Genomic DNA, 22231 nt, shown 5'->3' with positions numbered 1-22231 from the left:
CGCCGGCTTGTGCCTGCCCTCAGTCCGGCATATTTGCGGAATACACCACGCCGCCGTTGACCCTGGCCATTGACTGAGCAACCCAACGTTCCTACCAGCTACCGCCGCAGGAATATGTTTTGGTGGCTACATCTTGGGAAGTGGAGAGCAGTGCAGGGCTAGATCAGAGGGTAAGGCCACAGAAAATGGTGGGGCCAAAGGATGTTGAAGAGATTGGGAATTGAAGCTGGTGCAAAGGCATGGGCTCTGCCCCTCTTAACAGATGGTGAAAACGGCACCACTCGGTCTACTAAGCCGAGGCCTCAAAAGCCACCGCCAATTCAGGATCCTGCGCTATAATCCACCTACGCCAACCATGGGTGGAAAAAACTCGATTTTTCCAGCGGCAGGCATCGGGTTTCTTTTATTAGAACCAATTAAACCGAATTTCTCCAAATCTCAGATCGAGTTTAATATAAAAGACAAACCCGATTGTAAAAAACCCGACTGTGCCACCCTTGACACGACCGCTCCATATTTGCGAATGCCCTCAAACGCGTTGCATTGCTTCCCCTACCCAATCATAACTTTGGTTGGTTTCTGGGCATTCGTGGGGGGCTTCTCTTGACATGCAAAGGGTTTGATGTATGCTGATTTTATTTCAAATTCATGTTTTATTACTCTATATACCATACTGTAAATGAATATTCCAAACGGATTTTTTTTATCTCATGGTACCAAAAGCTAATTTGGGAGATGAAATGTTTTTATTTTCTTCATTAAATGGGAGAAAATTTTAAACATACCCAATGACACTGGGAATATCCACAGACTCGTATGACGAAATACAGCAGGATTTACGTTTATTCAATATATGAAGCAACACTTTTCAACCAAAGCCGTAACAAGTGATGACCACATTTGGCCTAATTTTTTTTATCCATTCGAACCAGGATTGCCCACGGTGAATGCATTTTTTTACGAAGATTGCAAATAAACACGAGTTCGTCTATTTTACCGAGTACCACGACCCTCGGGGAAACAGTTTTTATTATTTATATGGAAGCAACAGCAACAATAATTCGGCCGAGCATGGCACAGTGGTTCTCTCGCTGCGCTTTGACTCGAGCAACACACGTTCTCTTGCCGGCTATTGGCAACACAAGTGGCAAGCAATATCTAAACCGTTCCTCCAAACCCCACACTGACCAACTTGCTGAAGAGTGGTCAAACAATCCCCATGACCCATACAGCGTCGGGAGGTCTTCGTTCAGCAGTGGAATGGGAAGAAAATGGATGTAATTTATGAAATACTCCTACTACACAAACATGGGTGGTGCAGAATTAGAAAGTTCTCTTCGCAGTTTTGAAGGCAGTGGGGGAGTTTGACGAATTAAATAAATACCACTCTAGTAAAACAGTTGTCATCCCAAGGGAAATTAGCAGCCCAGGCTCATTTGAGCCTTCAGCTGATTTTAACAAAACGTACTTCGAGACGAGATGAAAATTAGGCATCTCACCATCAGATATGGCTATTCCTACTCGCAACTCAGCACACGTTTGCTGGCTCGTCACGGGGGCCCCAATGCTCCAACTCTACAGACGTCTGCACTCAAGTCTCGTACTCGACGGTAGAACCCCATGCACCGCACGCCTGACTGGGGTCGGTCATACACAGAGCTAGATTGACATGCAGCTACATTCCACAACGCACATCATCTCAGGCACTGTTCAACCAACTCTACTTCTTTGGCTGGCAGTTCTGAGCAACGTCACTCCTCTGCACGCGACTGGCAAGCTACGGATGAAGATTCGCGTCTGACGTATGTCAAATCTCTGCAGCCCGCCAAATGCCCGTCTGTTAAAAAGGCACCCACTGTGGACCAACATTGCCACGCCAGGACGTGCAAGTGGTCATTGATGATGCGAGTGGTTTATCGTCAACTAGGAACCAATTCCTCGTGGACGCCTGCAATCCGCCCCGCCTGGTTTGATCTTCAACGCCTCGACTCGGCCCTGCTCAACAGGCTTTCCCGAACTGGCCAAGGCCTCGCGTGTTTGGAAAACCTGCACAGGGCGAGAGGCCTGTGTGCAGCAAACCTGCACGGGTGAGGTTTACGTGACAACTCGACCTGTGGTCGTGGTGCAAGACAGACGGCGACGCCGCTCGTTGTTAAAGACCGCGCGTCTGTTAACGAAGCTTTAGAGGGGGTCTGAGGACAAGGCATTCTTCAAATAATGAAGACGCTGCCTGGCTCAGCGCAAACACAATCAAGCTAAATAAATAATTATCACTGGTAATCTAACGTACAGGTATTGATCTACAACCAACCTTTAGATCGTAAATGTTCCCTTTCCCAACGTAGGTAATTCCAGCAACAATTATAATGTATATAGCATCTAAATGGAATAAGTATCCGGAGGTGCTTTCCTAAAAAAATGAAATAGGAAGAAGGGGGTGAGTGAAGGAGTGGTTAGATCAAGGGGTACAATTGGGGAGGGGAGAGAGGAACACGGTGGCACAGCCGATGATAAAGCAATCAGGGGGCCCAGCACCAATAAGCCCCAGGGACAGCCGGGGCCGATAGGGCAGCACCAACGAGCCCCTAGGGCAATCTCGAGGAGCCTGAAGTCCTTCAATGAGTCTCAGGCATGCTCTACCTGTAGATTATTCAGCTTCCCATACATCTGGTGGACACTCCGATGAACACGCAACTCGCAATTGGATGACTGTACGGTGGGGAGGGGAGAGGGGTCAACATACTATTCCTCCAGGATCGACAAGATCAGTATCAATGTGTGAGCTCAAGAGTGTCCTTCCTCCGGCCCACGCTGTAGAAATATTGAGTTTCCACCCCTCAAGGCCACCATTAGAGATGAATTCAGCCTCATGTTATTTCAGCAAAGAGACAGGCTTTCCATGTCATGAAAAGAGAACATCATTAAGACAATTCATGGTGATGAAAATTACTAAGCTCGTGGTTAAACATAACAAAAAAAAACGCACAGAAATATCTCTCGGATGCATTTTCGGTTTTGCACTGCGTGTCATTCGGCAGAATGTCCGACACTGCGCTCCAAGTGCTGGGAGCTTCTGGAGCAAAACGTTGGACATCATAACAAACAACATGCGGTACAACCCGAAAACACAAAGGGAGAGTTGTATAGCGCAACCAAGACAAATCTACGCAGGTAGTAATAACACAAAAATGCTTTCCACGTTACCGGATATTTGGCAAATTGTTTAAATCATTGTCTTGAGCTTAACAGCATCCCACGACGACTGATAAACAAATCCTTATTCAAAACACTCTGTTTAGCGTTGACTGTCCATGGCCTCTTGTCTGTCGGCTTCCCTTGTGGTGCTGACACGAGAGAATTCCACTTCGGGGAGGCGAGGCTGTCCTTTAGGCGGCCGAACCGTGGTCAAAATGTCCCTGTGGGCTCGAACAGTCTCCAAAACCAACGACGAACTTTGAACAAAAAAAACCATCGCCTCCAGCAACGCAGAGACATTTTCTTCAACCTATCCCAGGAGTGGCATAAATCTTCATTCTCTGAAATGCCAACGTCATCCTTTCATTTGTAAATGTTTCTCATGTCCCGTCAGGAGAGAATCATGCACTTACTTAAAGACGCAACCTTAAAAAAAACGAGTGGGCTCCCTAGTTTGTGGAAACATGTCGGGGCTGTGTATCACGGGCTGCCCTACACCAGTTTCAACATTCAATAGTGAGGAAAAAAATAATGTTTAAGTCACAGCTACACAACTTTCAGATGTTTACAGCGCCCTCCGGTGGCATCACACAAGCCACCACCATTCTGCTCTACGTCTACGTCGCAACGTGCGATGCTCAGCGAGGAGCGGTCTCCACGTGAAGCCTATGGAGCCCGGTGCACGTAGAGGGACATTTTACAGCTGTAACGATTACCAATGCCAGAAAGCAGATTATTTTTTCATCATTTTTAAACTGTCGAGAAAAAAAGAGGTCCCGTAGGTTACCTGTGACTTAATCACTCGGAATGTCTTCAAACTCGGAAGAGGAAGCAAGCACGAGCCTAGATATAGTGCTTGGATAGGTGACCATTACACACAAAAGGTGTTAAAGGCTGCAGGGCTACACCGTAGGCAGGAGAGGGCACTGCGGCAACAAACATTTGCCGTGCTCTACTTCTGTGCTCCCTGTATATGCCCCAACCTGGACTGCCCACCATAGCAAAGGTATGATAAAATAACCTCCAATACCCAGACGGTGTGGGGAGAAGTTGATTGACAAAGAGGCTGTACATATACAGATGAAACAACCCAGCACCTGGTTTGTTAGTCTAGGCTTGTGTCTACCCCCAAATCCCCCATGGTAGTAAAGGGACAAAATAATACACATTTTGTTCACGCGGTAGTCTCCTTGTTCTTGTCGCGCTTGAACCTCTCGATCTTGCCCAGGATATCCTGCAGCTGCTGTGGGAGATCCCTGTCTGGCTGCGAGTTGAGCAACTTCCCAGATCTCCCCTCACCACTCCTCTCCCCTCCCTGCTCCCAGGCGGCTGAATCTTCAACACCACCGCCATCTTCTCCACGATCCCCCCCTGCTCCTCTGTCTCCACCTGATATTGACCGCAACCTTCCTCCGCCTATCTCCCTACCACCTCCTGCTCCTCCACCACTATCGCCTCTTCCTCCACTGCCCGAAACCGTCCGCTGCCTCCTGCTTTCCTCCCCCTTCCAGTTGCCCATTCGCTCTCCCGTTCGGGGTGCACCCTGCTCTGCTCCGAAAGCCGTCGCCTCCACCACGTCGGACGCCAGGCTCGCTGAGGACCTGTGGCTTGGTCTCTCAGGGCCCTCAAAGCTCCTGTTCTGCCCGCGCTCCCAATAATCACGAGCGTCGCCGCCACCGGCACAGCGGCCTCCTCTGGGCTCGACACTGTGGCCCTGCCTCCTCCCGCTCCCTGCCAAGCGCTCGGACTCGTGCCTCCGCTGAGTTTTCCCGTCCTCATTGCGCGACGCTCTGGCGCCTGAAGCATCGTGACGACGCCACAAGTCCTCCTCCGCATACTCCACCTCCTCCTCCTGCTGCGAGTCATACGAGACGCTCAGCTGCCCCAGGCCCGACCGATCGGTGGATGCGTGGCCACCGACGCCACAACCACGACGACTACCGCCGCGGACATGGCCTGGCTGCTCATGTCGCGGGCCGGGGCCCCGCGAGGCGCTCGGTGAATTATCGCTGGAGTCCGACACGACCACCACGCTGGGCGCTCTGCCCGCCCTTCCGTCACGCAGGAACGATCCAGACGTGCAGGGTGGCGGGGAGCAGGCGTCACCAGCACCGTGGTAGTCGTGGCGGTACCACTCGCGGGAGCGGCGCGGCGAGCGTGAACCCCCCGCCCCCACCGCGTCCGGGCCCGCAGGCTGCTCTTTCCGTTCTGCGCACGGGGACTTGTTACGGCCAGACCTCCCCTGCGAGGGCGAGCGGCCTTCCCCCTATCGTGCTCCGGGCATAACTGCGATCGTACGAGTCGTCCCCTCTCCTCACCGACCCTTGTTCGACCGGGGAGCAGCGTCTGTCCGGACCTGGGGAGACACTTCTGCAGCTGCCACTGCCCAAGGAAGGCCGCTTCTTCCCCGCGTTGTTTTTCGCGTACGAAGGTCTTCCCATTGGTGCTTCGCTCAGAGCCCGATCGTGTTCGCGACCGCGAGGTGGTGGAGGAGGAAGAAGAGGACGAGTGGTGAGAGATGGATCGCGGCGCTCGCCCCCCCGATCTCTCCGTCACGGACTCCTTGCGGCTTCTCTGTGACTCAGACTCGGTTCTCCGCCGGCTGCTGGAGCTCGGCCGCTGCCGCTTGGCGTGGGACCGGCGCTCGCCGCTGCTCTCGCTGTGCCTCCGCTTGCGCTTGGGTTTGGACGAGGAAGACTTCCGTTTCTTTCTGTGCCCACTCGTCTTCTTCTTCTTCTTCCCTTTGCCTTTGCCCCTCGCCTTCGACTTGGACGGCTTCTTCTTGACACGCTTCTTCCCGCTGCGCTTGTGCTTTCGAGAGCCGCCTCCGCCGCCACCAGAGGAGGAGTGCGAAGACTCGGAAGAGTCGGTGGAGGAGACCGTGATGACGGATGAAGACTCCGAGGGCGTTCGCCTGCGTTTCTTCTGCGTTCTGCAACAAGGATTGGTCGTTTGGTTCAACGAGTCATCGATAAGAGCATTAGCTCATCACTTTAATTCAACAAAGCACAGTGTGCCAGTGTCGCATTCGGTAGCGCACACGCAACGGACGGACTTGCGCTATGACTAAAACAGCTGGGCTTCAAAATGATTAATCGGTGTAGTCATTATCAGTATCATCAATAACATCATAAGCACCATTGATATCAATAAGTATGAGCGAAAACAGAGTACCATCAGCAGCAACATTGTCATGATCAGTGGCATCATCACTAATCGCGACTTACTTCCAAAAACGTTGCGAAGGAGAAAGGAGCAGCGCTCGCCACGACTATCACGAAAGAACAACTTAGAAGAGCATTTCTCATCCATTGAGTCATGAAAATCAAGACATCATGTTGACTGTTAGTATAAGTGGGCTTGGTCAGGACACGTTGCTAAAAAGGGATAATGGCCAATAGTCACGACTATTAACAGTGGCAGCCAAAAGAGAAAATTACGCCCGAGAATATGTCCACCACGGAGACGAAGCAATGAGATCAGCTCCTGTGCAGGTGGCCAGACTGAGGGATAGTTACACAACAGACCGTGAAGGCATGATGAGAGACTTTCATCCAACAGCGGAATAATCGATGAGCGTCTCACCTCTTCTCGTCATGGAGCAGCTGCCGCAGCTTGTCCGCACTCGTCGCTTCCCGGGCGACAGTCCTCCTTCTGTTGCCGCTTCTTCTCCTCCAGTTTCACCTCCGCCTCCCGCTCCTCCACGCCCGCCAGAGCGCGAGCCGAGACGGAAGGTGCCGGGTCCACGGGTGGCAATTCCAGCCGGGCGGCAGCAAGGAGGGTGGACGAGCCGTGGACGAGCCGTGGACGAGTGGACCAAGCGGTCGGGAAAACGATCGAGGCACCCCGAACGGGAGCAAGCGGCGGCAATGGTTTGCGCGTGCGTCAACGGGTTGGTGCCCCGCCCACCCCAGCCGCCACAACCGGGAGAATTTGCACGACGGTAAATGTTGGGTCCAAAGGGAACGGCCGGGGCGTACGACGCACGCGCGCAAATATGCGCGTGTAAATGTATAACCACACAATGTGTACCATACATGTACACGCAGCGTCACAGATTTAGGGCAGGGAGATTCGAATTTTACGACCGCGTTGACGGAGTCAATTAAGCCGGGGTTTAATGTGACGCACGTCATGTTGCATTGCCATCGTATTGGCAAAGCAGTACATTGGGCACACGTTTATCGAACGTGCGCAATTTGCGGGCAGTGTGCGCATTTTTCCAGAAGCAAATAAATTTTACGTCAACGCAGCGAGAACGCGAAGTCGCAGACCAAGAGTGAGTTGCGTGCAGCGTGGAGCGCTCGTGCCGATGAGACAGACGCAGTGTTTGTCCGATGATGATGGTGAGAAAATAATCGAGCAGCTCCGGGGCAGTAGTACATCATTGGGTTTCGTTTCAGCGGGGTTTTGGTTTCCATTGAACGTATTTGGGTTTCGGTTTAATGAGTTTTTGTTTCGGGTCGTTTGGTTTTGGCGAAGGGGATTTTTGTTTTGCGAACACAGAACAAGGCGAGCGTGTGCATCGGGAACACGAGTGCGATCGTTACCCCGACCGTGCTCGTGGGGGGAGGGGGGGGTGAGGGCGGTAGTTGGGAGTCGAGCGAGCCCAGGTGAACGCAACTCGTGCACGCCGTAAGCCACCGATGGTTGGCAACGTGTTCCAATTCCCGTCCCCGCAGAGTCGGGTAAAATTCACAAACAATTCTCAATGTCATTTTACAAAACGTTTTACAAAGTGAGAAAATAAATTAATTAAAATTGCAACAGTTTCAACGGGTAATTAAAGGTTTGTTTTGCACGATAAAATAAACCAAAAATTGCACCAAATTATGACACATGGAGCAAATGTGCGCGTGTTGAGAGCGAGAACATGTTAACGCGGATTGCACGATTGTTAAATATTTGCAAACAGGGGCGAGGTTTCCATCGTCACATCAGAACAGGATTTACAACCGTTTCGGTGACATAAATTAGCGTAATTTGAAATGCAAAAAAAACGTAATGCCCAATTTCGATGTTGGTAATGTTGACGATTAACAAAAATACGATTCGTAATGAAATGTGGAAACAAGTCACATGTACATTTCAATGCGCGAGTGACAGTGGAAGTGACCGCGTTGGAATCAAAACATTCGGATGCAAGGTTTTAGATTGGTGAGTTGTGGTTAAAGAACATGGGTTAAAGTGACGTTAGTGCACAAAATTAGGAATGGTTTTAAGAATTGGTTGTACCAAAAATAAAATGTCACAATTGTTTTAAAATGGCAGAAAAAAAAGTCCGATTTTCATTCGGCAAGTAACACAACAACATTGATTGAGAACATTAAGTTGCATGCAAATGGTAACGTAATGATAAAACGAAGTATTTCAACATGATGGCCAATTAACGAGAAAGTGTGAAAATAAAAATTGAGAAAATGTTACAGGGGTGATAAAAGGTTTTAAAAGTTATTTTGTTTTATTTGTTAGATTATTTAATGTTCAAATTAGTAAAATAATTTAGCACAGTAACATGTATATATGGTAAGAGAAGGTAGAGTTGTAAACGTGATTTATAGTTTAAAAATATTCGATTAAAATATGTAGAAAGTTTTATGGTGTTAGGTGTAGCAGTAGAATAGGGAAGAGGTTTAACCCAAAAATATCAACAGTCACAGACCAATATCCAAAAACACACGCCAATAGACACACACACGACACATCACCATTCAAACATAACCCATTATTATAAACAATAACATAACCCAACACACACGTAACCCATAACACACCAATACCAATGGCAACAGGCAAACACACACAATACACTCAACCCCACACACCCCATTCGATATAAACAATGCACACCACCACTCAGCCACACAACCAAATGCACAGCACACAACCTCACACAAAGCAATGCAACACGTAAATTAACAGACACAGCAACAGGAACGTACAATATACACAACACACAATAAGCAACCTCAAACATCCACGCACACCCACCACAAAAGAAAAACCCTCGCGCACATCTCAACGACACGGGCAAACACACACACGGACACACAGATGGATATGACAATATGCACGACAACACACAAACCACATCCACAAAAAAACACAAGCACCCACACACACCAAAGTGTATTGCGATATATAACAACATACACTCCGAAAACCCCAAACACGCCAACACATACACAGGCAATAAAACACACATCCTCACACACAACCCAAGCAGACAACAGAAGCAACAAACGCACATTGACACACACGCAACACCCACACACATTTAAATCCCAAACAAGGACATAAGACGCCCAGTAGAAACGTAACAACATTTTTGGCACGCATCGGCAGCGCAGGTCACACATTAACACGGGCGTAACACGTTTTTGGGAGTAATTTATTCCGCGGTTTAGAGATATACACGCGAACGCGATTGTATTCGATCGGATTTCAGTTTAAAATGTATGGGGGAAAAACCAAAAACCATGATAAGTAAATAAATTAAATACAATACAGGACGGTACACGATAAATAAAATTGTGCAAATTTTAACGCACGCCATTATATAAATAAGGCCATCACAGTAAATATTGTAGACGATACAGCACACACAAATGAAAATGTAACGCACCAGGCATTACTCCGTGGAAGAGAGTGAGGTGTAGTGAATCGTGCATTACCAGCGTTACCAGTGTCACCGGCCAGGCAGGGGGTTCGAGTGCGGTGATGGTGGTGGTGAAGGAGGAGACAGGATGACGTCACCATCGCCATCGATTCAGGGTGCCCCGTGGTGGGCGAACCCCACAGGTGCACACGGCCACACGTACACACGCGCGCACGCACACACACACACACGTACAAAGACACATACACGAGCAGCACAAAACAACTTGTCAGTATTTTGATCTGGAGTTCAGTCGCAGGCAACAGCAGCTCACCACATGCAAAAAAAACCCGTAAATAAATCGAATCTCACTCGCGAAATTTTGCACCTCTATCGTGGACTTAAGAACAGACTCTAATCGAAGAGTTGATGCCGTGCTGCAATTAAAAACATAAATCTTCGCTTCCAACATCATCGCGGGGGTTAAACGTGAACTTTCCTCTGTCGCCCCAACAGACGCTGTCGCCTCGACAGACCTGGTTTTCACCTGAGGACAGCTGCTTGTTTATGTTTAATTTTTATTATTTTATTACTTCTCTTCTACGTGACTTTACCGAAAGAACCAAGAACATATGCACCGCATTCACCTGCAGCTTGGCTCTCACGGCCCTGAGGCCGTCGTGAGCCGGGCCCAGCTCCGGCACCAGCTCCAGCGCGCGCTGGTACAGTGACTCGGCGCTCAGCAGCTGCCCCTCGGCAAACACCCTAAGGAGGCGAGGAACGGGTGAGACACAGGGAGGGTGTACAACACAGACAGGCAGCAGTGCGCACAGAGACACTCGGGGTAACAGACCCCGAAGCACCGACGCGTTAGTGCTACTGTTGGGGGAGAGTGCTGCGAGGGAGAGCCGACCGGAGGAATGTGGAATTCAGGGTGGGCCGATGGCACGACCCACTGCCCCCGAAAAGCTTATTTGAGCATGGAAAATCATTAGCGGCCAAAACCGTTAATCATGGCACAGCTATACCGCCGTTGTATATGGGATTTTTTTTTATTGAAGTTTAAATTGAAGTTTTTTTAAATTGAAGTTAAGAGTACACACAAATTCAGCATGTCACAACTAGAGAACAAGATCTTCCATTTGATACAAACCCTATATTTGTTGATAACGCGTGGATGTGGAAGAATGAGAAGCTAAGATGTGTATAAAAAGACCACCAAACGAATAGAAAATTATCTCCCTGCAGGTGAAACTAAAAGCCACTACACGCACGGCCTCATTTGTTTCCGCAATACGGATGTTTACACCTCAAACTAACTCCCCATTTAAGGCCGATACAACCTAGAACCGGTTCAGATGTCACAGATGTTGGCTGTGAGCGGGAATCAAACTCCGTTTGTCGGGTTCGTAACGCAGTGCACTAACCACTGCACTCCCGCTCCTCAAAAAAAACACACATGCTCTCACACATTCTCACACACACACTCACACACAAGAACACACAGGCTCGCAACATTCACACACACACTCACTCACACACAGGCTCGCGTTCCCCTGTACTCACTGCTGCCCACGCTGCCAGAGCGTCTGTCCCAGGTACTTGCGCGCGTTTCGGTGCGTCGGAGAGGCCTCCAGCGCCGCCTCCAGGTCCTCCATGGCCTTGGTCAGGCTGCCCTTGCTGGCGAACCTGCAGAGAGGTGTCGGGGGGGGGGGGAAGCATGTGGGGAATAGAGGCGCTCCCAGGTTTACGCGCGGCTCAGAGTCATCGCAAGGTGTCCACGTCGGGTGCAGAGGGCGGGGGTTCACTCACAGCGCGCCGCGCGCCACCAGGGCCTCCACGTTGGTGGGGTCCATCTCGAGAGCGCGGTTGTACGCGTTCATCGCTTCCACCGGCTGCCCCGACTTGAAGTGATCAACGCCGCTCTTCACACTGGGAACGGGCAGCATACACGAGCACAAGCACGCACTCAAACATGCGCGCGTGCACGTACATCCATACGGATTTAACCTCGCACGCGAGAACGTACACGTGTGGACACAGTTACGCCAGCACACGCGTGAAATGCACAAGGAAGCAAACGCATGTGGCATACACTCGCGTGCGAATATGAACACACCTGCACACGTACAACGCGACATGAGATATGCCACAACAGTCACTGCATATATGATACTAGCTTTACGACCCGGCTTCGCCCGAGACTTGGATTCTTGTCTTGGGGGGGGATGCGTGACGTCAGCAGGGCACACTGCGTAATGCTTCCGCATGCGGGTGACATCACAGATGTGACGTCACCGCTCACTTGCCGTGCAAAGTTTCAAGTTTGTTGCATGTTGGGAAATATGCTAAACATTTCAAACAGACACACATTCACAAATTTCCCTTTTATACATATAGATGATGAGGACATGCCATAAGCAGTGACTGTTATATGCAGTGCACATGTTCTACATGACAGTTCCATAAGCATGCACAGGACAATATGTCCACACAACAAAATGCATGCACACACATGCATGTGAACAGACACGTGCACAAGAGAATACCTATGTGACTTTACCGAAAAAACCTAAGAGTATGAACATATGCAAGCTCACAAGCACGATAAGTATACACGAACACAAAACACACAAGCATACACACGTGAGCAGACTGCGCACAAACACACACGTTTTCCTGTGCGACCATATTCATCCCCGTGAACGCAAATTCCACATTCCCATGACAGAGACCTATCTATTCAGAGGATGACCACTGGCCGACAGCACGATGAGCTGAGTTGGAGGCACAACAGCGATTTAAAATTGAAGCGTTTTGATATCGTGTCAGAGCTTGACGGCCTTTACACTCAAACTCACCACTTCAGAGCCCATGCAGTCGACTGCTTCTGTCTCAGCACCGGCGCAAAATCCTCCGCCGAGAAGTCGGAGCTGCACAACGAAGCAAACAAAGAATTACGTCACAGTTCATTACACGACGGCGATGGTGGGTGTGGCGACAGGTTGTATAATGTGACTGTAAAGGCATCTAAATACAACCGCATCTCAAGAAGCTGCACCCATAGATAGCTGTGTTTGAGAGGTTAGGTTAGGAGTGGGATACCTTTTCCTTACCGAAGGTCAAATAGCACATTCAAATAATACTTTGGCAGGCCAGATATATTGTCATCCAATATAAATTTGAACAATAACGTGCATTTTAAAGAGCAACAAAAGTGACTGCCCCCGTTAATATTTTTTCACGCCGTGTTGCGAAGTCGAAAAAAATCCGCCTCTAGTAATTGATAAGTGTGACCGAGATGCTTTAGGCGACGTATAAATATACTTTGCGTGCCGTTTTAAAGAGGTAGTCCTCATGTGGCTGCGGGCCATGCGAGATTAAGTCGTGGGCCGAGTGTTCCCTACCCCTGCACTGGCCGTCCCGAGACACACAGCCTCGGCTCACCTCTGCAGCCCACGCAGTAGCGAGGGCGGGTGGCTCTCGCTGACGCCCAGGCGCGACATGAGGAACTCCACGCACGCCGGGTTGGAGAAGGCCACCGAGTTGCGCAGCGCATCTTCGTACGTCAGCGTGTCGTCCCCAGACACCGCCAGCACGCACCTGTGGCGCCAGCGTGCACGTCACACATGCGTGTGAGCAGGTACAACACACGCACACAAAGGCACGGTGGAGCCGATTCACCTCCAGCTACCTCAGAATGCGCGGTGCAAGGTGGCTTTTGCCTAACCATCGAACAGAAGACGGTCACTGCATCGCGCGCTTTCAGATGCGCTTCTGCGGCCGTCTGGAACGCTCTTCCTTCCGATATTAGGAAGGCACTGGAGCTATGCACTTTCAAATCTAGATTGAAAATAATTTCTTCAGAACTGCTTTTTCCATTTAGTTTTTTGTCCTTCCCCCGCACCTCCGATTAGCACGGTTGGCTACGTATAGTGCAAAACAAGTTCAACATACATACGTACAGCGGGAGCCAATCCATGTTAGTCTATAGAGTCCAGTGTTAGGACAGGGATTTAAAAACGTGGTAATGTGATACAGAATTAAATGTAGCGCTCTGTCCAATTTCCACTGCTATTCGTAGCAGTGCCTGAGCCCCTCCGACCCGTGGGCCCCAGTACAGTTACACGGCCTGCAGCTAGACCACTACGACGATTACCTGTAGTGCGGGGGCATCTGCTCGGCGTTGATGACGCCCAGTTTGACGTGGGCCACATGTTCGGGCAGGGCGGACGTCTGCACGGAGATGGTCAGTCTCTCCTGCTCCTCGTCCACGTCCTTCATCACCGCTGCAAAAAATGAACACAAAGATTCCCGTGCAGCCTTTCACAACACATCGAAGCAGGGAAACCTACGGCCCGTGGGCAGATCCAAACCACGACTTCATTTTATACGCCCCGTGTCCACATGAGGCCTACCAATTGAAAATGGCCCACTAACTATATTTGCAAGTATCTGTCATTGCAAACATATTAGCTTCTCCAATTGCATGTTAGAGGGAGAACATTTCCACAACTAACATGAGTGGCTAGTTATATGCAATCTAGTCCCAAGCAGCTACTGCCACCATTCCTTCACCAACCCCCACTGATCGGCGTGGTGAAGCATGGTCAAATAAAACCCCAGACTGAACTGTCGTGCGGAGTCCTGACAAAGGCCTGTACATTATTATCATCAGTATTGTACACAAGCCAAGCACCCTGCGTGAGTTGTGTGTGCTGGTACCTCTAATAAGGTCCCCGGGGTGGTAGTACGCAAACGGGTCCTGGTGGTAGCGGCCCTGTGTCGGGATCTCCCTCGCCGGACACAGAGCCTGGGAGAGAATCAACAATTTATCACAAAATCGTCATAATACGGAACATTAATCACCTCCATTCAGCACCTTAATTTATTACCGATCAAGTACTGATCAGTGGGTACCGTAGTATTGAATGGCGCGTTTGAAAATTGACACGTGAATTTTTGTTTCATTAATGTTATTTGCACTTATTTTTTATTTAAACAAAAAAATATGAATAACATTACAAGCTGTACCATGGGCTAAATCTGGTATTTATGGAAGTAACAGGATTTTGTGAAGAAATTGTATACACAAGTACACCATACCCCTTAAAGAAAACGAATGCAGTATTTCAAGAACACATTGTACCTTGTTTAATAAAACAAATGTGACAGGGCCCCTTCTTTTGGAACAAATTGTTCCTTCTTTTGGAATGCATTTGACTGTGCATCAAGCAAATGATTGTGTATTAAGTAGAGGAAGTCATTACAGCCGATGCCACTATACATCTCCGTAACTTAATTTCTTCTGCTAGATAATGCAACCATCATATGGTTTGACACTTCACCTCCCAAAGTTTGCTCTTACAATATCCCATCATCTTACCCTATCCTGCCACAAAATCCCAGAATCCTCAGCACACAGAAAATGTTTCTATCTTTTTTTTATCAACTTATGGCTGGAAATTAACCCTTTCCCATTCCGAGACATGTGCAAGTTACAGGGTGGGTCCGTTCACCACTGAATCTCAGACCGCGCAAACGGTTAGCGTTATTTTTATTCGGAGAGGCATAGCGCAGTTGTTTTAAAGACATTTTACTCACCGCAGAAAACTGTAGCGACACAATCGCACTCTATGATAGCTGTCGCCAAACTGTGCCAAACACCCTCCCACATGGGTTGGGGGGGGGGGAGCCTCGGTACTGATAAGTTATTTTAGAAGAAAACTCATGACGTACGCGTATAGCATCGGAATGGGAAACGGTTAAAACCATCGCTCGCGTACGTGCGATCCAGATCCGATAAGGGCAGGGCAGCTACGATGGCAGCAGTAGTGAGGGCAGCCTGGGGATAGCTCTGAGCATGGAGGAGGCAGCCAGTGAGGGCAGTCACCGTGATGTTGAGTTGCTCGATGTCACGTGTCTTTCCGCAGTCGAAGCACACAAGGTTCACGAAAAAGCCAAACTCTTTGACGGCGGTGACGCGGCCGATGAGCAGGTCCTGCGGCTCCACGTCGGAGAAGAACTGGGCGCGCGCCACCCCGCTCCGCACGCACATCAGCTGCTCCAGCGGCGGCGGCACCGCCACATACTCTGCACACGGAAATGTGCAAGTCGGTCGAAGATTAGGCACGTGCCGTGACACGTCGATAAAAATAATACTAACTCCGTAGGTTTTTGCAGTTGTGCTGTTCAGTGTGAGTGTAAGAATCTATTCACATTAACTCTCAATATTGTTTTGGGTTGTATCACGTGTCGTTCAACATGTCCAACACTTCCCTCCACTAGCTGGAAGGTTGTGGAGCTTAATGTCGCACATCATGCCAAACAACCCGCAGTGCAATGCGAAAAAACGCATGTTCCCAGCACTTGTAGCAAAATGCCTGACATCAGGCAAAACTCAATTTTTTATAAAACCCAGGGTCCCATTACCCTGTTGCAATGCCATTGCCTATACTGGAAACTGATTTGCCCTTGGTAATGATACGATGACATGTGCATGCACAGTACGACTATGGTTCGTGTTGTGTTGAGAAATGGTTCAAAGTGAAACGGCTGCGGTCCTGTTGTGTTGAGGGTGATTCGCTCAATTAGTGCACAGACGGATGACAGCCTGGTCGTACCTCTCCTCTCATCCTGGCGCGTAAGACCGCTCCCTTCGCGGGACTTCCACCCTTTGGCGAAGAGCAGGTCGGCTTTCTTAGCTATGAAGTGCTGAATGCGGAGGCTCAGGGAGTCCGGAGGGGAACTCAGTCTGATGGACAAGTACAAACACACAAGATAAGACAAAGATCCCCCATCTAGCAAGCAAAGACTGTTGCTGTTAGCGAGCAACTACAAAGGTTGGCATGGCACACAAGGGGATGGTGTGGGCAGCATCATCCACGCCTGGCGGACTTTGGCTCCCCAGTGGGTGAGTGACAGGGGAGTGGGTGGGCAGGTACGTGGGCAGACAGGTTAATGGATAGGTGTGTAGTGGAAGAGCGGGTGGGTGTGTAGTGGGCGGGTGAGTTGGTGTGTTGTTGGAAAGGTTAGTGGTTGAGTAGGTGAGTGGATGGACGGGTAAGTGGGTAGACAGGCAGATGGATGGTAGCAGTAGGAGATTTGGGGCTGGATATACAGGTAAACAGGCAGGCAGGTAGCTGGAATGGTGAGTAGATAGACAAACAGGTAAGTGGTTGGGTGTGTAGGCAGGGACAGGCAGACCAACAAGAGAGGTGGGTGAATGGGTGTGGGGGGCATTTAAACAGGCAAACGGTGGAGTGGACAGTCAAACGGGAAGTAGGGCGAGTGGGTGAGTGACTGAGTTGGTAGGTAGTCATTCAGAATCAAAATGTTTATTTAGACTAGAGAAGGAATCTGATGAGGTATGAAGCTCTTATTCACAGATGCCCAGTAGGGGTCGGGTCAGCAACTTACAAAACCTATTAAAAACGATAGGAGTGTGTAAATTATAGAAAAGGTAAGCAAGTCACGGAAAATAAATTACTTGCGTAGGTACATTAATTCCTTCCGATTTATCGACACTAAACGCAGGCTTGGGGCAAGGCAGCAAAACAACAACAGCAAAAACAGTCCCAGACAACAAATCCCCTCAATAAAATTGCACATTAAAATGTCAAACTATCGATAGACGGGGCAGACAGGCACGTGGAAGCTCACCGGGCCTCGGGGGCAGTGATCGCAGCGACATCCAGGTTCTCATCCTGCTCCGCCTGGAGCATCGCGAGCAGCGTGGGACCATGGTGCTCCACGCAGCGCTGCAGCTGCGCCTGGTCCATGATGACTACCACGGCTGACCCAAGGAAGACAAAGACCATGTCCGTGTAGCCTTAGGTGACATCCATTTAGTACGTACGCATGGAGGGGGGCGGAGGGGGGCTGGGGGGGTTAACTCAAATGCGTAAAATTGCGTATGGGGGAGTCTACTGACAATGTACGCATAGGAAACGGGGGGGAGGGGAGTGAAGCCTCGATAATAATTTGTCTACATTGGCCTTCAAATGAGTTAGATAGTCCGGCGGTGGACTGTTTGCTTAAACACGTGAATATTATTAATCCTTGATCGTTTCTGTGTGGATTAAATATCGGCCGTTCTATAGGATTCGGGGAGGGGGGGTGTAAAAAGTACGCGTGCGTACAGGGAGGGGTCAGGTTTGACAGATTTTTGCGTACCTACTAAATGGATGCCCCCTTAACAGACGTTTGAGGGCAAGTGCTGTTCGTGAGTAGCACCTACGAAGTTCATAATAAAGTTTTTGGGTTAGATCGCGTTATTTATAAATGTGTCGTAACCCTCCACCACCCGACACGGCCAATCAGCAAAAAAGTGTCACGTTGACAAAAGACAAATAGTGCACTACTTTAGCCCACCGGTGTGTTGAAGAGTGAAACCACAACATTTACAATTTTTGAGTTGTACGACGTTTCGCTGGTAATTGCATCCAGCATCATCGGGCGAATTGCCGGTGGGCTAAAGTAGTGAACTATTTGTCTTTTGTCAACGTGACACTTTCTTACTGATTGGCCGTATCGGGTGGTGGAGGGTTACGACACATTTATAAATAACGCGATCCAACCCAAAAACTTTACTATGAATAATATTGGTCGCGAAAGCCTACGTGCTAAACTGAGCACCTACGAAGGCAGGCAACGGGCATACGAAGGGGGGGGGGTGGCTTTCCACGCTGCAGGAAGAGATGGGAAACACGTGCTGTTCAGTGTAAAAACTAACGTGAACATCATTGTCTTCACGTATTTCGCCTGGATAAATCCCTTCCGATGGAACATCTCGTTTGCGCGGGTGTCCAAAGGGGTGTGAATTCACACGTGCTCAGTAAACGATGGCGCGTATACAAACGTTTGGCAAGTACAAAACGTTTGTATACGTGTCGTAATTTACACGATCTAAACCCCCAAAAAACCCTGTATTGTGAGTGAATATCACACCTAGGCAAACACATCCACTGTTTAATGTAGTGCAGGTGTGCTTCAATTAAAGATGTAATTAAGGTCAGACTTGCGGCTGATTTAATGCGTCTGAGAGACCGATAAGTCAATCCACTGCTGGATGAAGGCCTCCCCCAAGTCTGCAAAAAAAAAACATTTCTTTAGAATTGCTTTTGCGTTTAGTTTGCTGTCCGATTAACGCGGTTGGCTACGTACGGTGCGAAAGAAGTTCAACATCTAGTAAAACAAAGATCCCCCTCTCTCGTGTAGCCTTAACAGGCTGCTGGGGCAAGTGCTGTTAGCGAGTAGCACCTATTTAGGCCAGAAAGTCACACAAAGGGGTCACCCCCACGCCCGGCCGCCTTTGTCTCCCCAGTGGCGATGCTAACACACCTCAACCAGGCACCCATTTGAGGCCGAGTCGACCTAGGGGAAGACCTCACGACCGTGTTCAGACAATGATCGTCACGTTTGGCGGTGTTGGTGGCCGCTCCCCCCACGTACATACGGTAACATACACACGTGGGCGGGGGGGGGGGGTGTTTAACCATACTTCACCACGCTGGTCAATGGCGCGTTGTGGGAGTGGGGCTTAGCAAAGGCCCCGGTTCAGAACGTCAGATATGATCACTCGCCACAGCTGCGAGCCGTGGCCTGGAATAAAACTCGTGTTTATCGGCACTAAACTAAGGAGTTATCGAGGTTAATTTCCTCAAGTTTCGATGTCCGGGGCCTGTAATTGTCACGAAACCATCTCCCGCCATGTTAGAGACACCACGACTGCGGTACAGTTGCCCCCCCTCAAGACGTGTCACACACAACACGCAGCTGTCGTGTACACATTTACAAATTAAACATTTAAATGGTTTTGCTGTTGTAAAACCCCACTTGGGGGGGGGGGGGCGGTGTTGTAATTCTAACACGGGAGGGCCTTAACACGGAGTCCAGACTTAAGTCTGGCAAATAAACAAACACCGCAGTTTATAATAAATGTTAAAGACGTTTTACCTCAAGCGTGCGATTGGTAATGATGCGACTTGGAGTTATCAAGGCGGCAACCTTTCGTTGTTGCTTCAGACAAACCGCGCGACTACGACCGATGCCATCGGTGATTTGAGCGCAACGTGGCCCAGCGGAGCCTCCTGCGTCGACCCGGAATCCCGGCGTGCCCCGCGACCGGTGCAGCCCTCGACTTCCCCTTCACGTGGTGGGGGTGGTGGTGGGGGTGGTGGTGGTGGTGGGGGGTGGGGTGGTGGGGGGGTGGGGTGGTGGGGGGTGGGGTGTGGTGGGGGTGGGGGGTGGTGGTGGATGGGGGTGGTGGGGTGGGGGGTGGTGGGGGGGGTGGGGGGTGGTGGTGGTGGGGGGGTGGTGGATGGGGGGTGTGGGGGGTGGGGTGAGTGAGGGTGGGGGGTGGTGGTGGATGGAGGTGGTGGGGGGGGTGGTGGTGGGGTGGTGGTGGATGGGGGGTGAGTGAGGGTGGGGGGTGGTGGTGGATGGGGGTGGTGGGGGGTGGCGGGGTGGTGAAGGGTGGAGGGTGGTGGGGTGGGGGGTGGTGGTGGGGTGGGGGGTGGGGGTGGGGGTGGTGGTGGGGTGGGGGGTGGGGGGTGGGGGTGGTGGGGTGGTGGTGGTGGGGGGTGTCGGGGGTGGGGTGAGTGAGGGTGGGGGGGTGGTGGGGGGGTGGTGGTGGGTGGGGTTGGGGGTGGTGGGGGGTGGTGGTGGTGGGTGGGGGGTGGTGGGGGGTGGTGGGGTGGGAGGTGGTGGGCGGTGCGGGTGGGGGGTGGTGGTGGTGGGGGGTGGTGGTGGGGGGTGGTGGTGGGGGTTGGTGGGGGGTGGTGGGGGGTGGTGGGCGGTGCGGGTGGGGGGTGCTGGTGGTGGTGGTGGGGGGTGGTGGGGGTGTGTGTTGGGGGTGGTGGTGGGGGGTGGTGGGGGGTGGTGGGCGGTGCGGGTGGGGGGTGCTGGTGGTGGTGGTGGGGGGTGGTGGTGGGGGGTGGTGGTGAATGGGGGTGGTGGTGGTGGGGGGTGGTGGTGGGGGGTGGTGGGGGGGTGGTGGTGGGGTGGTCGTGGGGGGTGGTGGGGGGTGGTGGTGGGAGGTGGTGGTGGGAGGTGGTGGTGGGGGGTGGTGGGCGGTGCGGGTGGGGGAGTGGTGGGGGGTGGGGAGTGGTGGTGGGGGGGGTGGTGGTGGGGTGGTCGTGGGGGGGTGGTGGGGGGTGGTGGTGGGGGGGTGTGTTGGGGGTGGTGGGGGGTGGTGGTGGGGCAAGGTGCATATAACGCAGTACTGTCAACCCACGTGTTCTTGTACAGGTCCACACGGCCGTTTCAACACGGGCAAAAATGTGCTTGTCGATTTGTGTTGGGACTTTGTAGGATGAAAGTTGAGATTTATAAGGGCACGAGGTGACCAATGAGGTCTGAATTGGTCTGCAATAAGGCAGGCATTGATAAGGGGTTGACAGTAGGGCTGATTAATGGATTTCAAATCGAAATCGCAATTTAAAACAATGCGATTAGCAAATCGCAAAGGCTGCGATTTTTTGCGATTTGAAAAGTCATGTTACTTTATTATTGGAATTGTTTAATTTATTTAACTTAACAATTGTTCGATGTTTGATTGTTCTATTTCAATTTTTTTATTTTGTTTTATTTTTCTACCTACGTGACATTACCGAAATAACCAAAGAGTATACGGTATTCATCTTCTTGGTTCTTTCGGTAAAGTCACGTAGAAGGGAAATAATACAATAATAAAAATAATAAAGTAGCTTACTTTTATTATTTCCCTTCTACGTGACTTTACCGAAAGAACCAAGAAGATGAATCCTTGCAGTCACGAAAGCTTTAAATCGAAAAAAGTATACGGTATCTTTCCCAAAAAAGGGGGTTGGCCCGAGTGCAGAACTACTTGAGCAATTCTATAAATTGCACAATCAAAAGGTTCGTCTCAACTCCAAATCCACAGGGGCAGTTAAGACTATGAAGCATCGTAAAGTTGGGAGCGAACTTACGCGTGGTCGGAACCACTCGCTTTTAATTCAAATGTAAAAAAAAAATAACCCGTAAAAACAAAGTTTTTCACTATAAATCCTTTATATGCGTGGCATCGGTTTTATTGTATTATTCATTTCTGTTTTTCTTGAGTAAGAGTTTTATTTTTATCACATTGGTATTTTAAATAAAATATGAAAAAAAAATTTCTAAAAATTTAATATGAAAAAAAAATTTCCCTAAAAAGTGGAACATTTTGGAACATTTTTTTCACGAAAATAAATTGTCACGCACAACGAGTCTGTGTGCAAAATGTCAGCTCGATTGGATCACGGGAAGTGGGTTAAAAAACAACCAAAAGATTTGCACGGTCGTAAGCGCGCAAGCAAGCAAGCAAGTGAACTTAATATAAAGGATTAAAAAAATTAACCCGTAAAAACTAAGTTTTTCACTATAAATCCTTTATATGCGTGGCGCCTAGAGTCCTCTCGTCCTCTGGCTTGAGAT

The 22231-nt window shown here is 50.0% G+C and overlaps 1 protein-coding gene across 1 annotated transcript; it reads right to left on the bottom strand.

Moving 5' to 3' along the window:
• Positions 1–5955: 5955 nt before the first annotated feature.
• Positions 5956–19931, bottom strand: TTC14 (tetratricopeptide repeat domain 14). Its single transcript, XM_061553065.1, has 13 exons — positions 19751–19931; positions 17456–17588; positions 16417–16547; positions 15687–15886; positions 14519–14606; positions 13953–14082; positions 13241–13396; positions 12655–12726; positions 11606–11725; positions 11360–11482; positions 10441–10558; positions 6781–6894; positions 5956–6127 (listed from the first exon to the last, which is right to left on the bottom strand). Exons 2-12 carry the CDS (start codon positions 17572–17574, stop codon positions 6790–6792), a joined length of 1362 nt encoding a protein of 453 aa, XP_061409049.1. The 5' UTR covers positions 17575–17588; positions 19751–19931; the 3' UTR covers positions 5956–6127; positions 6781–6789.
• Positions 19932–22231: the final 2300 nt, after the last annotated feature.

This window comes from Lethenteron reissneri, chromosome 2 (assembly GCF_015708825.2).
Source record: "Lethenteron reissneri isolate LAM-NWPU_2019-01 chromosome 2, ASM1570882v1, whole genome shotgun sequence".
Classification (NCBI taxonomy): Eukaryota; Metazoa; Chordata; class Hyperoartia; order Petromyzontiformes; family Petromyzontidae; genus Lethenteron; species Lethenteron reissneri.
This window is presented reverse-complemented; position numbering and strand designations above follow the sequence as displayed.

What these genes read in the sequence shown, in the direction of transcription:
- TTC14 (XM_061553065.1), bottom strand. Translation starts at nt 17,574, where the DNA reads ATGGACCAGGCGCAGCTGCAGCGCTGCGTGGAGCACCATGGTCCCACG. An exon ending in GCGCCAGGATGAGAGGAGAG is followed by an intron (nt 15,887 to 16,416) that starts GTACGACCAGGC and finishes TTCCGTGTGCAG; the next exon opens with AGTATGTGGCGGTGCCGCCG. An exon ending in CCGTGAGAGCCAAGCTGCAG is followed by an intron (nt 6,895 to 10,440) that starts GTGAATGCGGTG and finishes GCGGGCGTGGAG; the next exon opens with GAGCGGGAGGCGGAGGTGAA.